Source organism: Paroedura picta, chromosome 3 (assembly GCF_049243985.1).
Source record: "Paroedura picta isolate Pp20150507F chromosome 3, Ppicta_v3.0, whole genome shotgun sequence".
NCBI classification, from domain to species: domain Eukaryota; kingdom Metazoa; phylum Chordata; class Lepidosauria; order Squamata; family Gekkonidae; genus Paroedura; species Paroedura picta.
In genome coordinates this window covers 57,561,778-57,579,733 of record NC_135371.1, presented here as the reverse complement: position 1 = coordinate 57,579,733, position 17,956 = coordinate 57,561,778, and the positions used below count along the sequence as shown (strand labels likewise).

Below are 17,956 nucleotides of genomic sequence, written 5' to 3'. Positions count from 1 at the left end.
TATTATCAATAAAGAAAAGATAGTAACAGCGCTTCTCCTCCTGTTGCTTATTCCTCCTAGGGTTTTTATGCAAGTAAGTACTAAGCATATAGAAACAATTCTAGTTTCTCCTTTTGCCAGTTAACCTGAGCTGAACATCAAGCAAGACAGATGAGAGACACGGAAAGCCTCAAGAGCTACTGTTAAATTACCCGGTTGCGGGAATAGTCTGCGTCTCCCCAGAGTACAATGCCATGAGTCCCCATGGCTGCTGCCTGTCCAATTGTGTATACCAAATCCATCTGGAACAGCAACAGAAAGAATTACATAAATTCACAGGGAAATAATATCCTGGCTGCTGCTGACAGACATAATTCCCCATATACATGAAGGGTATTAAATCAGCCACATTAACAACAAAATGACTACAAATCATGATACTCACTTAAAATAAACATTATGGAGTTGTTCTTTTTGTTGGGCTTTTGATTTTCAAATCTTAGGAAACTTCTGAGGCTTGAGATCTTTACAGCTTATTCACATATTGCTGTCTTATAGAGGCAGCCTTCTGCTACATTTCCCAGAAGTCACCAGCACAGGTAAGTGGTATGCATGTGTCCTCATGAGTACCAGTTCCTAGCCATGGTTTTGTCCAAGCCAGGAAAGAGCTTGTCTCTGTAATAAGAAGCCTACTTCTTTGACTCTTTCTGTCTGATGCCGCAGATAGAAGGGGGTGGCACCTGGGGATAATCCCAGATGCTGCTAAGGCACTTCCTCAACTGTCCATCCACAGTGGGAGCACCAGTGAGAAACAAGGAAGGATCAATTCTGTGTTTTGCCCTGCCCTCAGGTTTTACTTTTTCTCTGGCCCACCTTTCAGAAACAGAATTTAGGGATCACTTGCTTAGCCCGCTGAAAAAAGTTAACTGTTAAGAAGGTTCTGCAGCCTTCATGAACTATGTTGACCTTCCAGAGAAAGGATCTTGGTTCCTTCTAATATGAACAGCATAGACTTCACTTTCACATAAATATTGTAACTCCTTCTTTTCATTGGGTAGCCATACTGGTCTGTAGTGGGACAGCTACATTTTAATCCAGTAGCATCTATGATAACAACAAGATTTTAAGGTCTAAGCTTTCACAAGTCAAAGCTCGTCAGTATTGGATCAAGGGGGTGCTGAGTCTCAAAAGCTCCTACCCTCCCACCCTATTATTGTTGGTGGCTGAGGTGTTACTGGACTCAAATCTAGCTGTTTCTTTCCACTGAAACCTAAGATCTACAGAAATTTAACTGCAGGCGAAACCAAACCTTCTAATTGAACCCATATTTCTTTGACTTTGTTTTTACATGAGAATGTCAGTTCCATTTAATGCTGGATACACTGCTGAGGGCAAAGGAAGATGGGCTTATGTGTGCAGGTACAGAAGGCAACTGTGAGTTTATCAGTAAATCATACAGCTAACCAATTTCAATCTAGTGGGGGGAAAACCTTAATTCTAAAGTAAAATGGAAAAGCATGCAAAGTCAACATGCATGTTTTAAATACTGAGGTCATTTTATAAAAATTGGCAGCATCAAAAACAAGGATTCCTAACAGATCTCTAACCCTGCTGTCAGGCCCCCAAATACTTTGGAATCACAAATACAAACTTTTACTCTGCATAATCAGAAGAAAACCACAATGAGTATTTCCAGCAAGTGTTGCTAGCAATGTGGTAAGAAATGTGTGTATGAATATTCAATGCTCTGCATGTATCAGACTTAGCATCATACAATGAATAGTGAAGATCTCAAGCTGATGCAAGAAAGCTAAAGGGAAAAATGCATTATACGGGAAGCAAAGTCTTTCTATTGCCCGGACTGTTCTCCCTTTGTCCATTTGGTAATACTCTTATTACATCTCATTCTTTGTCTAAACAAAATTAGCCCCCACCCCCCACTCTTGTAATTCCTACGTAAGTCGCAATTCAATGCATCAATTTCTCTTCCTGTAACAGCTTGTTCAGTGTTCATGCTGCAGTTCTTACAAAAGACCAGTAAGGGGGAGGCCAATATTTATTACCCTCAACTGCAGATGTAAGTCTAAGACAGAGCAACTTGTCTAAGGCCACATAGTATATTTATGACAGAGGCAAGCTTGCCAAGTTCTCACTAAAGGGTCCCCCCATACACACTATAGAGCTAGCTTGGTGTAGTGGTTAGGAGTGCGGACTTCTAATCTGGCATGCCGGGTTCGATTCCCCGCTCCCCAACATGCGGCCAGTTGGGTGACCTTGGGCTTGCCGCAGCACTGATAAAGCTGTTCTGACCAAGCAGGAATATCAGGGCTCTCTCAGCCTCACCTACCTCACAGGGTGTCTGTTGTGGGGGGAGGAAAGGGGTGGCGAATGGAAGCCGCGTTGAGCTTCCTTCAAGTAGAGAAGGTGCAACTCTTCCTCTTCCAGTAGGCCCTTCTGCTGCTGCTCAGCTGAGCAGCAGGAGAAAAATGGAGGGGGAAGGAACTAGGAGGTGTGATCTTCAGCATCTTAATGCAATCAATGACATTCCTTCTGATGCAACTGGAATCGACACCAGTATGTTGCTGGTGATGTTAGCCAAATGCTAAAAGCATCACTGGTAATGCACAGAAGTGGCTTCCAGTCAGACCACAAGTGATGTCATTACATCATCAGCAAAGGCGACCCTCAGGGTGACTTTCCAGCTGGCTGCCATCCTCATGCTGGCAGCCCTAGGCACAGGTAAGATGTCAGCCAAAAACCTTCCAGATCAGAATGTGGCCCTTTTGCTGTATCAGTTTACTGTGATTTCAGCTCAGGAAGTGAACTTCTGATTATCCAGCAAGTATGCTAGGCTCAAGGCAAACCTCCAATGGATAGTTCTGGAACAAACTGGAGCAGGGCAAGCATGTCACCTAGGTTTGCCAACCTCAAGGTAAGGCTTGAAGTACTCCTGCAATCACAATTCATCTCCAGGTTTGGGGGGAAGGGAGCAGCTCAGGAAGCGCGACCACCCACCTTGGCCAGGACGCAACTGACCATCACGTCCCAAGCCAGGAATTTGGGTGTGACCTTGGATGCTTCGTTAACATTGGAGGCCGAGGCCAAGAAGATAGCAGGCCAGGCTTTTTCCTATCTTCGCCAGGCTCGGCTACTAGTGCCCTACCTGTCTCCTGACCACCTGGCCTCTAGAATAGATTTCTGTTACTCGCTCTACGCAGGCCTACCCTTTCGCCTGATCTGTAAACTACAGCTGGTGCAAAATGCAGCTGCTAGGGTCCTCACAGGAACATCTTGGAGGACCCACGTCCAGCCTGTGCTGAGGCAGCTGTATCGGCTACCAATTGCTAGCCGGATCAGGTTCAAGGTTTTGGTTCTAACCTTTAAGGTCCTCCGTGGTCTAGGACCCACATACTTGAGGGACCGCCTGATGCCCTATGCCCCCCACAGGGCCTTACGCTCTGTGGGGACAAGCTTGTTGGTGATGCCCGGCTCCCGGGAGGCGCGTCTGGCCTCAACCAGGGCCCGGCCTTCTCAGTCCTGGCCCCTACCTGGTGGAATGAGCTCCCGGAAGAGCTGCAGACCCTGCAGGATTTATCAGCTTTCCGCAGGGCCTGCAAAATGGAGCTCTTCCACCAGGTCTACGGCTGAGGCCAGTACCTCATGGTAAGATCACCTCCCCCCTCTTCTCTTCTCTTTTCAGGGTTACACACGCAGTGATCCCTGGTCTCCTCCTTGGATAATGTCGCCATTGTTGGGTTGGATGATATGATTGTGTGTTAGGGTGTTTTTATGTATTAGGGGTTTTATGGGGTTTTATATGCTGTTAACCTCCACGAGCCTTAGGGGAATGGTGGGCTATAAATCCAAATCCAAATGATAATGATAATGATAATAATAAGGTGCAGAGATCAGTTTCCCTGGGAGTAACAGCAGCTTTGGCAGGTACACCCTGTGCCATGATATTGCCACTGAGCTCTCTCCCATTCGCCTTTGCTAGGTGCTTCCTCTAAATCCCCAGAAATTCTACAACCCAAGTATCACCTGCGTCAATGCCTTCAGCGTGTAGGTATAGAACGGCCTGGCATACACAAAGACAGGCAGGGAATGCTGGCAGGAAGGCAACTCAGCCACTCTCAGGGCTTCACCCACTTTGGCCCACACAAATTTCTTCCCTTGCATGGAACTTCTCAGCACCTCCTCCATGTAGATTGAAGGGTAGAGAGCTCTGCTCTGCTCCCACAGCCACATCAGCTCATTGTTACGCTGCAGCTCCAGAGGGGGGCAGTGCCCGGAGAAGCTCTCGAAGTCATCCAGGTAGTGGTAGTTATAGCACTCTGGAAAGAGGTAATAGCCCCACCAACCATTGGGGCGCAGAGACCGAGCTAACCGGAGTGTCTCAGACATTAAATCTTTTGCAGCCGACTCAAATTCCCACCTGGCCTTCATTTCCACCTTGTCTTCAGAAAGGCCAGGGTTCCTTTGCCTTACCAGCTGAAGAGACATGTGCCGGTAGATATTTTTCTTGTCCCAGTTCCGTATCCACAGGGGCCTCCAGTTCTCCCAGTCAATGACTGAGAGGCCTGAAAAATAGTTCGACGGCATAGCCACAGCCACGTCCTCTTTCATCTTATCCAGGTGTTCTGTGAGGCTGGCGTTCTGAGGGCAGCCACCGTTGACGGCAGTGGGTGGGAGGGTGGAGTTCAAGTAGAAGGGATACAAGCCTAGCTGGTCGTAGTAGAAGATGGTGATGTTCCCACCCACAAAGGCTTCCTGAGAATTCACCAGGATATTATAGGAGTCCAAGTTCAGTGGCACACCATAGGAGGCTGCACATCGAGCTGTTGGTGCATTCCAGGCCACTAGAAAAGGGCTGCCTGGAACAACTGGGGGTAGGGATGGCTTCAAGTGAGGATTGGCAGCAGGCAGGTCAGGACACAGCCAAAGCAGCAGCAGGAAAGTGTGGCGACAGAAAGACTTGTGTAGCCTGAAGTGTGCCGAAATCTGCTCAGACGGCCTTGTCGAGCAGGTTTCTGCATTGTGGACAATGCTGCAGAAAGGACAGAAAAGAGAATCATAGAATAATAGAGTATGAAGGGAGCTCCTGTGTCATCTAGTCCAACCCCCCCCCACATGCAGCACGCTCACAACCCTATCACTCATCGACTGTAACCTGCCACCCCCTTAAGCCTTCACAGAATCAGCCTCTCTGTCTGATGGCTATCCAGCCTCTGTTTAAAAATTTCCAAAGATGGAGAACCCACCACCTCCCGAGGAAGCCTGTTCCACTGAGAAACCACTTTAACTGTCAGGAACTTCTTCTGGGTGTTTAGACAGGATTTCTTTTAAATTAATTTCATCCCATTTGTTCTGGTCTTTCCCTCTAGGGCAAGAGAGAACAACTCTGCTCCATCCTCGATATGGCACCCTTTCAAATACTTGAAGATGGTTATCAGATCCCCTCTCAGTTGTCTCCACTCCAGGCTAAACAGACCAAGCTCCCCCAACCTTTCTTCATAGGTCTTGGTCTCCAAATCCCTCACCATCTTTGTTGCCCTCCTCTGGACACGCTCCAGTTTGTCTACATCACTCTTCAACTGGGGTACCCAGTTGAGCAGTGTTATAGAGAAATTGTAGAGGAGGGACAATTATAGGAGGGAAGAAGAAATTGTGTTTTACACTTTTCTTTGAAATCCCTTGCTCAATCTCTTGCAGTGCTTAAAATTTCCTTGTGAATATTTTCTTTTAAATAAATATTTTATAACTTTTAAAAGAAAAGAAAGCACTGTAGATTTCATTTAGAGAACTATGATATTAAGCTGATTTATCACAATATTCACAATATGTCACATATTTTTCCATTGTACCTGCTGAATCCACCCCCCTGCTGAATTCATATTTCCATTGTTTACATACACGTCATATAAATCAATTATTTCTTTCTTTCTATCTCATCATATCATTCAATACATTCAAATACTGGACTCCATTTTAGATTAAAATCTGATATTGATATGTTTTGCATCAGATACATAAGTTTTCCCATTGTCCCATATTCTATCAATTTATTTACAGGTTTTGATGGCGTATAAGACTACTTTCCCCCCCTGAAAAACATGCCTCCAAGTGGGGGGGGGGTTGTCCTATACACCGGGTGCACTTCAGTTGGGATAGACATAGCTGCCCATAGTGGCCTCCCGATGCCCGCCCACCTCATTCTACATACCATCCAGTATCACGCGGTATCCAGCGCGGTCGCGGCGGGTCATCAGCATGGCTGTGGCGAGCATCAGCAGCGAGACAGGGGTGCCAGCCTTTTCGGCGTGACCAGCCCGTTCTGCTCAGCGGAAAGCAGCAGCACTCCGGCCCACCCCTTGTCTACGCAGAGCTCACACATGCTCATTTGTGCACTAGTGGCAGTCACAGGGAGATGCAAGGGCGGGGCGGGGCGGGTATATAACAAACTCTATATTTTGAGTGGAAATGTTGGAAACGCATCTTATACGCCGGCAAATACGGTAACTACTCTACAAGATCTGGTAAGGATTTTTTTCCCCATCTTGATGCATATAAGATCCTGACAGCTATTACCATATATTTAACAAGTTTACTATATATTTTGATATTGTCTGGTACAATATTGACCTTTACTATACCTTTTAGACATATATACCATCTATAAAATATTGTATACCAATTTTCCTTTAACATTTGACATTCAGTAAACTACAGTTCATTGATCTACAATGCCTCCCATTGGTCCATACCTATATTCAAATCTGTTCTACATCATATATTTCTGGTAAGGTCTTGAAGGAGGAGCAGGTCTCATGGCTTAAGTGCCACTCAGCGCTTAACACCCACTCAGGGTGGCTGTCCCGCCCCTGAGCGCCTCTTCCTCCAATCAGCTTGCCAGTCTGTCCAGTAGCCAGCCAGTTGCCTTCCGTCTCACCCCTGACCACCCCCTCCTCTTTCCACTTCCTTCCGAGGCTTGGAGGCTGAAGATCCCTGCTGTGTGAGAACTGCCCCTGCCAGGGAGTTCCCTTCCTGGGGGCCTCCATCCTGCAGACTTTCCAGGCCCTGGGGGGAGGGAGAGGCCATCGACAAAGTTCTTCCACCCCTACCCCTCAATCTAGCACCTGTTGTATTCCTGAATGCAATGGGCTTGGCTCCTAGTACTTTATATCTTTAGATGATAATGGTAGTGGATCTCTGTACCACCAAGTCTTCTACCATCTTGGACGCACTTAGGTTTCTTTGGCTTAAGTTTCTCTGGGGGAGATGGGTTGTCAGATATTGGTTGGGAAACTCCTGGCAACTGGGGGATGGAGTCTGGAGAGGACAGTGAGCTATAATACCACAGATGCCATCCGAAGCATACATTTTATCCAGGGGAACTGATCTCCATAATATGGTGATTAGCTGTAATTCCAGGGGATCTCCAGGCCCCTCAAGGAGGCTGACATCCCTAGACATGGAATTTAAAAGGAATGCCAAGTGGAAGGGGACAGTCAGTTGGCAAGTGTCTATTTCCCCAACAGTGTACAAAATAATAAGCTGTTTCAGTGATAACCAGACTCTGGCTAGCAACAAACACAGAAACAGGGCTGCAGAGCTCAGAAGGAAAGCGGGGTGTCCTGGCCCTCCCAGTCGACAAGCCCTATAAAGGCCATGAGGCGGCAGTGGTTGAGAGAGAGAGAGAGAGAGAGAGAGAAGGCCCTTCAGGTGTTAGGAAAACCCAGGAAAGCAGGGTGGAATAGGGTCTGCAGGTCAGAGCAGGACTGTTCTGACACAGGTCTTATCTCGCCACTTCTCCAGGGAAACTCAGTGTGGCATACACAGTTCTCTCCTGCTTAATTTGACCCTTACACCATCTCCTGTTATACAAGTTAGAGAGTGCAACAGACCCAAGATCACCCAGATTGGGGCTTTGAACTGGGGCGTGGGGGGAGGGGTCCCAGTCCTACCCCAGCACCTTCAGCCAGTACACTGAGTGGGCTCTCAAATATCAAATGCTGTCTTTCTACAAACTACACAAAACTGAACTCTTTGAGAGGGCTTTTCTGCACAGTGAACAGGGCTGTATTGCACAACATAATTCTACAAAGTTGCTTGGATAAATGATTAGGGACTGTTGTCCATACTGTGCATAGCTTATTGTGGGTAGGACTCTGTTATGGAATTTCTGTATGGCCAAATGTGGAATGGGAAACTTATGCTATGTTTCATCCTTTCTGGTGATTCCAGACTTCTAACATCCTAATGCACTGGTCACTTAATGTCCCATTGTGTTGACTTGCTCCTTATGTGTAATCTTCCTTGAGTCCCTGTGAGAAACCAGCACTATGCATAATATAAATAAATAGATAAAATGTAAAAGAAACCACATTCTGACCTTGAACTTCAGCTAACTCAGAGCAAACTGGCCCTCCCTTCAAAGAGTGACTGCTCACAGAATACAAGCACACGCAACTCTTGTGCAGGGCTTTGTGGTTCTCCTTTGATCACAGACATTTTCAGCGATATCTTTGCCTCTCAGCATTCTGCAGCCTCTGAAACCTCTGCCTTCTTTACGATATTCAACATCCATGCACTCTACAGACCTGCCCCCACCTCCTTTGAATTTTACTGTTGCATTCCAGGGTTGAGGTCAGGAGCGGGCTGGGTAGGATTAAGTAGGGCTGGTGACAAATGTATGACAATGAATCAGATTGCTTTTAAAAGGCTCCTTTCTCTGCATTAAGATCCTTTCTAAAGGGGAGGCTGCCTACTTCCTAATTGCCGCTGCTCCAGGAGGTTTCCCCCCAAGCTAATTTGCTGAGCAATTCAATTTGCACTAGACATGAATGAGGGAGAGAGCGGGCTGCTCTTTGGAGACTATCCGGCTTTGGGGACATGAATCTGCTTGCAAAGCTATTTGCAACAGGAAAAAGCTCGCCTACTTTTGCTGTGCCTAACTTTGCTGCATCCTTACATCGGCATGTGCTAATTAAGGGAGCTTCTCTGCTCAGGGCCTCAGGGGCCCAGCAATCTATATTATATAGTACCAGAAGAGTGCAGAAAACCAGGGTGCCCAGCTCCCACTCCTTCTGTGGTTTTACACTGAATATCCCCTCTCCCAGCTTAATTGGGGCCAGTTCCACTGGGAACTGAGCAGTCACATTAACCTCATTCTGCACAGGCCACCGAACAGACATCTGATGATTACAGCCTCCAGTCATGGCTGACTTGTATTAAACGTAATGTTCCCAAGAGGTGAAACACTGTACTCAAAAGCATTAGGCACTAATACCCAGAGCGAGATCCCAGAAAACATGGCTTAGTCCGATGTGCTAGAAGCCGCCTCCATCATTTGATTTGATTTTCTGTAAACCTTGATTACAGTTGCCATTGTCAAGTCCCTGCTCCCAAGTACCGATTCAAGGCACGTAATCCGCTCAGTCACACTTGCTAACATGCACACACCCATTCTACACCCAGCAGCTGCATGAGGCAAAAAGCCTGCTTGCACAAAGTGCCCTGCCACAAAACTCTCAAGCCACAATTCCGCAGGGCCTGCAAAAGGGAGCTCCTCCACCAGGCATTTGGTTGAGGTCGATCTGAACCACCAAGTCCCATGGGTCCTCTCCCTGAGCCTCCCTCCTATGGCACCCACCACAATTCCACCCAACCCACTGAGCTGTCAGTAGGAGTTACTTCAATGTTTAATTTTTCTACTGTTCCATGTTGTTGTTGCTTTATTAAACAAAGTTATCTGTATTGTTTCTGGTTTATGTGAACTGTCCTGAGCCTTTGGGAAGGGTGGTATATAAATTGAATGAATGAATGAATGAATGAATGAATGAATGAATGAATGAATGAATGAATGAATGAATGAATGAATGAATGAAACAGGGCCCCCGAAGGATGTTTCAGTAAGGCAAAGCTATCCACATATCAAACAGGCCACCCGCTGATCCACCCAGCTGGATAAGGAAGTTCCTGTTAATCCTTGTGACAGACCTATCCTCCATAAATCTAATTCCCTTTTACAGCCATCTATACAGCCACTGGCAGTACCTCAGAGTTAAATTACTAACTGAGGGGGAAAGTAAGTTACCAATTTGAGAGCTACTGAAATCAGACACATCTTGGAGGCTTGTGGTCTATCTGCTCTTCCCTTCCAAATTTAAGGGGTGCACCAATAAGGGAAAGTCGCCTTGTTCTTCCTTCTTCCTGCCTTCTGTACATATTCTAGGATACATCAAAGAAACAACTTGTTAATGGCTTCTGGAAAGCTCTGGCCCTTCTAAACAGCAATGGAATATTCAGAATTTCTAAATAGCCAAGGGAATTAATTGAAGCAAAGGTTGCTCTGCCAAGGCAAATGCCCCCAAACATTTCCCTCCTGTTCTAATCAAGCTGACTACAGTATGTATTGTAGCCTTATGTCCTTTACAAGCATTCTTTGCAACACTCCTCTGACCACCTGATGAGGATACAAAGACAGAGATCTTATTTCTATTCATGTCTGATGAAGGAAGCTTTGGCTCTCAAAAACTTATACCCTTAATAGTTGGTTTCTAAGGCATTATTGGACTCTAATCTAGCTATAAAATCTATCATTCTAGTGCAACATCTTAGATGGGAAGTGTAACCAGTGATATAATTGCTAAACAGAATGTTTAATAGTTACTATGTGTTGCTTCATTTAAGAAGATGACCAGAAAAATAAACAGAAAGCAATTTCTCGCCAATGTCATTACCAGGAGTTAATTTCTTTGAGGTCCCACACAGAAGAATTCCATTTGTTTCAAAAGAATGCCATCATTTGTCACTGACACAATTTCTTTTAGTTTTGTTTGTTCATTTGGATCTCTCCTCATCCACGCACCTGCCTTGTTCCTGTTCTGCAGGACGGCTCCTTCTGTTTGCAGTACTATGTTTATCCATCCAATGAATAGGGGCAGAACCCCCACATCTCCTGGCGCTCTGGATGCTTCCTCAAATGCCTCTGATGTATAGCGCCCTGGTGCGCCCTGGGGCTATAGTTCTCAGCGTGCCTGCCTGAATGCCAGGTTGCTTGGATGGCTACAGGAATGCAAGAAGGACTCATGGTTTTCCCATTCTTGTTCATTATCAAAGACTTTTTTTTAAATTGGGGTGTGTGTGTTCATTTATAAACAAATGCTGGAACCTAGTACTGGATGCAAGCAAAACCTTCATTTGCTGCTTTCTTTCTATACAGATCCTGAACACCTGCAAGGCTCTTCTCTGGTCCCCTGGACTTGCCATGAAACTAACGGAAATTGCGGGCTCAATGGCTGTGCCAGAGATTATGCACTCTTTGTTTACCGAGCCTTGCCAAGAGCAGAATCATTCTTTCTGAGCTGTAAAGGAGAAGCATGCTTTATTTGAACCTAATGTTCAAAAGCGCAGACTATACCTAGGGGGAAGACTGAAGCAGCAGCTCTGTTTTTGAGATAAGATTTCCTTCCCAAGAATCAAATGGCAGAAGATTGTGGGAAAGGAGGGCGGTGTGGAGAAACATTTACTGCCCAAAAGGCAGAACTTAACTTTCCTTTCTGTACTTGAAGCACAGAGTAAGTAATTATAGTCCTTTTGTCTAAACATTCATCATCAGCCTAGGAGTCAAAGCAATATACCCACTTGATCTCTGGGTCTCAGAAGTCACCTCAAACCAGCAACTTCTGAGGCAATTTGGAGAAGAAATGTACTATAAAGCAGTGGTCCCCAACCTGCGGTCCGAGGCCTGGTGCTGGGCCGCGAAGGCCAGGGCGCCGGGCCGCGGTTCCCTCTCCCTGCCCCCCCCCCGCAGTAAAAAACTCCCAGGCTGCAAGCTTGCGGCCCGGGAAGCTTCTTACTGCGGGAGGGGGGGAGAGGGAATCAGGGCGTGCTGTGCGGCCGAAATCGCGCTTGCGCGGCACTTTTACGCATGCACGAAAGTGCTGCGCATGCATGATTTCAGCCGTGCATGCGTGCTGCGCGGGCGTGGCCACGCATGCGCACTGCGCGGGCGTGTTCGTCGCCCTGCCGGTCCCCAGCCAAAAAAAGGTTGGGGACCACTGCTATAAAGGGATGTGCAAAAAACTGTATTGCATTAACTGGTTGTTTCTAAAACTTGTATTTGGTTGTGACACAGTCTACTGATGTAACAGAATTGATTTTTGCTATATATTCCCTGTCATGTAAGAAGATCATAGTCTGGTGAAGAGTGCTTGCACTCGAAAGGTCACGCCCTGAATAAATCTTTGTTGGTCTTTAAGGTGCTACTGGGCTCTGATTTTATTCTAAAACCTAAAGGAGATGATATAATAACAGCATTAAAGCAACTCATGTTAGAAAGCTAATCTGACCGTTGTTTTCCATTGGTTTCAAAGGGAAACCACATACTTCAATGGGCATAACTCCCCTCAACCTCACCCTCCTGGAATAAAATTCCCAAGGGAGCCTCTCCCCCATGCCAGGTCAGGTAGGCAGAAGAAAGTCCTCTAGGCCTCACTACACCCCATTTAATTCAGCATTGTCCTCCCAGCTCAGGTCTGCTGTCCGAAGTTGGCCAGGCTGGGAGAAAATGCTGAAAAGAACCCCAATGTGATGAAGAATGGGCAGGGTTCAGCCCCTCTGGCTCACGCACTCTGGCTTGGTTTAAAACTAGATCACCACCTGCTACCGAACACTTTCTTCACATAGAAATTTGCAGACGTTGCCAGTTCCTTCCTTCTGCTCTTAATGGGGGTCTGCGGGACTTCCATTGCTCATGTGGTTTTGCTTAATCATAATAGTCAATATTTAATTTAATTACAGTACATTTTCCTAAGTAGCACTCATAGTGCTTCACTCAGTAATCCTTAGAATGCCCCTTTCAGTAAGACCGCAATGTCCCCCTCAACACCCATCTTTGCAGAGAGGCAAGCTTTTCTCTTCGCCTCAGCCTAAGACCACCCAGTGAGTTCATGGCTTAGCTGAGAACTGAAAGGGGAGGGGGGGGGAGTTTCCTGCTCTTAGCATCGCATAGAGCAGCTCGCAAGTTATGATAGTTTGGTGGAAGGCCACCCAACAACATCATAGAGGAATGATAAGCAGTGAAACACTGGCCAAGTTAAATTATTTTTGTATTGCCACCTTGGGCCCATTATGTGGGAAAAGATGGTCTATAAATAGTTGAATTAAATATATAACACAAACCAGAACAGGCATTTATGTGGCTTCTGTTTTGAGATGGGATTTGTGGCACCCCAAAAGAGTGATAGGGTTGCAGTTTGAGACAAGCTAAGCACCTCACTAAAGCTCACAGGTACTTCCTCTTTTGGCTTGACTTTGAATGCAGAGTTACAGCGGCAAAAGTTTAGACATTTAATGATAACACATCACATTGAATTCTGTTTTCTTCATATCTCCACAGGTGCATGCACACAATGCACAACGCACAACACACAGAGGGGGATAAACAAAGCCAGGGAATATCTTTCAAGGCTCCAACCAGTTCAGAATGTTCCCCCACTGTAAAGGAAAGTTTCACATCTCTGGCAAATAACATACTATATACATAGGAGTATCATTTTCTCATTTTGCTGACAAAAAGGTAAAGTACTATTCTTGACTATGTTGGCAAGACCAGGCAGCAGTCAACCAATATTTTAAGACGGTATAATCACAACATTGCAACATAAATTAAAGGAGAACACCCAGATTCATAATCTACAATTGTAGAAGTCATAGAACCAATCTAGACTTGACCAGAGAGATCAGTGGTAGTTTAAAAAAAATAACTTGAAGAGCTGCCAAGGATCTAGGGTGGAGGATTCAGCTAATGGCCACACGGAACCGCTGTTTGCCCACAGGGAGTGTGTGTGTGTGTATTGGTTACTATATGGGTTACAGAATATTCTGTGTGTATCTTTGTGTCTGAAGGAAAGTGGCAAGAGAGAAAAGAGTGCCTCCCCACCCCTTAGCATCATGGCCCTTATATGGGTCCCAGATACTTTTAGCATGAACAAACATCACAATCACTTTGTATTAGAGATAGATTCAAGTGGGTAGCCATGTTGGTCTGAAGCAGCACCTGGCTGTATTTGGATGCTGTGACACAGTTTACTAATTTAACAGGATTAACTTTTGCTTATATATTCCCACAGTCATGATGGTAGTTCATAGTCTGAGGAAGAGTGCTTGCACTCGAAAGCTCAAAACTCTGATTTTGTTTTGTATGAGAGAGAGAGAGAGAGAGAGAGAGAGAGAGCAATGTAAGGAAGATGAGAACCGGTGTACAGATACACACATTTATCACACATCAATTTACTTCATAGTGCAAGCCTAAACAGAATTACACCTGTCTAAATCCATTAAAGTTAATATAGTAGCGTTGATTAAGATTGCACTGTTAGTCTGGTGTTTATTAAAACACAAATGTATGTATGATTCCCGCCTATACACACAATTGGAAGGGAAATCATCAGTGGTTTGATACAGTACAATTCCACAGGAGTCAAATTAAGCATCTTCAGATACCCTCCACCAAATTTGTGTACCTGGAAATCCCTCAAACTATTTTCATTTTAAGTGAACACGAGTGGCTCTTTGGTGCTTCAGCATCTGAGGTCTATCTGGCATTTGCAGAAGCATGCAGAGCTTGCATCGCTCTAGCAATGACGGCACCCACATCAGACAAGCCAAGTAAAAGCTATGCTGCCCATCCGTTGCAATTCCCATAGGTTGTACTACGACTTTTCTATCAAAGGTGCCTATTGCTGTGCTAAATTAGCAAGACTTGTGGGGGGACAAATGATATTAAGCATTAACCCTGTCCTGCCCTGTCCCATCTGTGCTCATTTTTGTGCAACATAAAAGCCTGGCAAAATGCAATGCTGGGGGATGTTGCCATCTGATAATGGTCCTCGACCACTTACTGTGCCCTGGATGGACAGGGTAAACCCAGAGCTTGTCCCTCCCAGTGCCCACTGCATCCAGCCGTGGTTGTGGGGACTTGAACTAATGAGGGGCACAAAGTGTATCACTTCACTTTAAATAGTTAACAAGAAAGTATTTAGGGTACTTTTTTTTTTTAAACCACAGTGGTATCAGTGCTCTGGACAGCTACTGATTTTTCTAGCAACTTATGCTGTAACTGCTGCACATCACAAACACTGCTTCCCAAATGGTCCCTATTTCCATAAAGCCTTTAGTCTACTGGATATCTGCCTCAACACATTCTTTTAAAAGTTAACTATTGTGTTAAAGGCTACAAGCCCTAACAGTAGCTTACTAGAGTTTGAAATGCTAGTGCCCTGAGAAAACAATCCAGAAGAGGCGTACTCCAAATCCTACTCCACTCTGTCCATTGGGACTTACAGGAAAGCGTTCTTAGGAATGCATGGCCAGGGGAGATGGCAGACAGACAGCCTGGTGGCTAAGGACAGCCGTCCGTGGGAATGAGCCTTCTGCTAGCGCTCAGGATAGCCCAGGGAAGAGGAGAAGACACTGACATTTCTGACTAGAGATCCGAGGAATGATTCGGCCAGAGTGAAGCACTTCAGCATCACACAGGACGTCCCAGGTGTCAGCCTGACCAGGAGGACCTTCTCACTCCTTTCTGCACTCTGGGGTGATACAGGGCACAGGAGTTAACCAGGTACATGGGGAAACCACTGAACAGGTTTACACTCATTTTACTGCACCCACATTGCATCATGTCATTTGTTCCTTGCCCCACTGCTGGCCTTTCCCACTTTTGCTAGGACTCAACACGCCCAATAATGACTGCTTTGCAGCATACACTTGATTTGGGGCACAAGCAATAAAGCACAGCTCCTTTGCCCTTCTTTGTTTAGCATCTTCTCAGAGGAGAAATTGATTTCTTAAATATCTGATCTTGTGAAATTAGGGTCCCACTCTGAAGTCTCTCACATACAGAATTAAGCCTGAGGACACAGGAATCCAACACTGTCAAATTCATCCAGAACAAGGCTTCAAGTTGCAGCCGGGTTAAAATGTTGGGCTTTAAAGCTTTCTTATTTTCAAGACAGAAGTCTTTGTTTTAAAAACAGGCGTCACAGAGCCCCGTATCACGTATATGCCCAATGCATACATGCACATGCTCCCACGGGGAATTATTTTATTCACAGTGGGGATGAGTCGCAAAGAGCATGCGGGGGGGGGGGGGGACGGTTTAACCCTCGCGTTGCCCGAGGAGGGATGTCAGAGAAGCGCCCGAGCGGCCGACCGAGCTCTCGTGCTGCGTGAGCGGGCGGCGGGATGAAGGCCAGGGAACTTCGGCTGCGATCAGCTGGAAGGCGGCGAGAGCCAAGCCAGGCGACCGAGCGCTCTCCCCCTCCCCGCCCTCCGGGACAAAAAGCCCTTCTGCCGCCACCCCTCGGATTCTCCCAGCCCCGCCGACGGGCAGCGGGGACGCCGGGGGGGGGAGGCGGGGGGCTCGCGTTTTTCCAAGCCTGAAGGCGAGCGCTCCCTCCACCCACAGGTGGCACCGCGGGCGGGCGGGCGGGCGGGCGGGGGGCGCCGAGCTCCTCTCTCCAACAGGTGGCTCCGCCCCGGCTGCTTCGCCCGCCACCGGCTTCCCCGCGGGAGAGAGCGGGGCGGGGGGGGGACCTACCTGCGGAGTTGGGCAGCCATGGGAGCCAGCCGGGGGCCGCGGGTCCAGCCGCCCGCCCACTTCCCCACTGGGGCTGTCCTCGGAGGCACCTGCGAAGCCCGCGCCCGCCTCCTGCCCCTCAGGCTGCCCCGGGTGCCGCCGCCGCCGCCACCGCGCGCCTCGCTCGCATCCCTCGCCGCGCCTGGGAACGAGGCGCTGCCCAGCTGAGCCTACGAGGACCGGCGGGGAGGGAGGCGGGGAGGGGGGAACTACCTGTGGCTGCGCCCCCCCCCCCGGCCCGCGGAGTGGTACAGCCCGTGTCTGCCCGCTTGCTGTGCTGATCCGCACCTCCGCCACACTCCCCTCGTGCTCGATGGGGAGGGAGGCGTGCGTGTGTGCGCCTGCTGTGTTCATTCACTCGGACTATACTACGCGGGGGGAGGGGGGGCGGTGGCCGCGACCACACACACACTGGCGCGCACCGCACAGGCTTGCCCTGCGGAGCCTTTCGGCGTCCCTCTTTCCTCCCGCGCATTTTGCGAAAAGGCGCCCGCGGTGCGCAGAGTGACCCTCCGGGCTGCCCCCAGAGCCTTCTCTAGTTACAATCACTCCAAGTTGACACATCATCTCCCCCCTCCCCAAAAAAAACCTTCCACTGACCAATGTTAAAAACGTTGGCTAGTGGGGACAAGACCAGCCGCCACCCAGGACCAGCCGCGGTTTGCAACGTTGGAAGGGAAAACTTTCCGCCTCTCCTCTACGGACTCTTCAGTGGAGCAGGCAGGATGCCTTTCTTTTCAGGTGCTGCGTCCCAGTCTTTGGTGGAGAACGGGAGGGAAGGAAGGAAGGCTGATCCTGGAGGCAGGGCTTTTGGAGGGATGCACATTCCCTGATGTTGGATGCAAGGACAGTTGTGGGTGCACGAATGCTTAGGAATCCTGCTTTTTCGGGCTTTCTGATTGCACAGCTGTACATATAAGCTTGGATGCCATGGCAGTGCTTCACATGCGCAATGCTCCAGCATTGCACCTTTACCCTCCACCTTTACCACCAGTTTCTGTTTGTGGGAGGCTAATCATAAGCATTCACAAGCAAAAATACTAGCCCTGTGCTTGACCTAGGTGTGTTGGGAAATGTGCAGGGGTCCTACTTGTTTGTTGCTCCAATCCCACCCTGCCGCCATGCAAGAGCACATCAAGGTTTCCTTCCCTGAGCAAGATCATTGCTCTGTCATTTCTCCCCTGACTGGCAGCAACTCGGGTCTTTTTCACATCATCTTCTACCTGCACCTTTTAACTGGAGATGACCAGGATTGACCCTGGCCCCAGCTGTCTGCAAGGCAGACAGCTTTCCCTGGGAGCATCTTCATTAACTTTGGAATGCTGTGCAAAA

The 17,956-nt window shown here is 47.6% G+C and overlaps 1 protein-coding gene across 4 annotated transcripts in view; it reads right to left on the bottom strand.

Annotated features, from left to right (window-relative positions):
- The window catches only part of LOC143832055 (hyaluronidase-1-like), a 39,357-nt gene that overhangs the window by 3,650 nt on the left and 17,751 nt on the right, over nucleotides 1-17,956 (bottom strand). For 2 of the 4 annotated variants that reach the window (XM_077325830.1, XM_077325833.1), the window contains exons 2-3: nucleotides 4,021-5,026; nucleotides 192-281 (exon numbers count right to left, since the gene is read on the bottom strand). In XM_077325830.1, coding sequence (XP_077181945.1) covers nucleotides 192-281; nucleotides 4,021-5,026 — 1,096 coding nt within the window. Of the gene's footprint in view, nucleotides 1-191; nucleotides 282-4,020; nucleotides 5,027-16,585; nucleotides 16,805-17,956 lie in introns of those variants that run through there. The other 2 variants (XM_077325831.1, XM_077325832.1) reach the window with 2 other exon arrangements.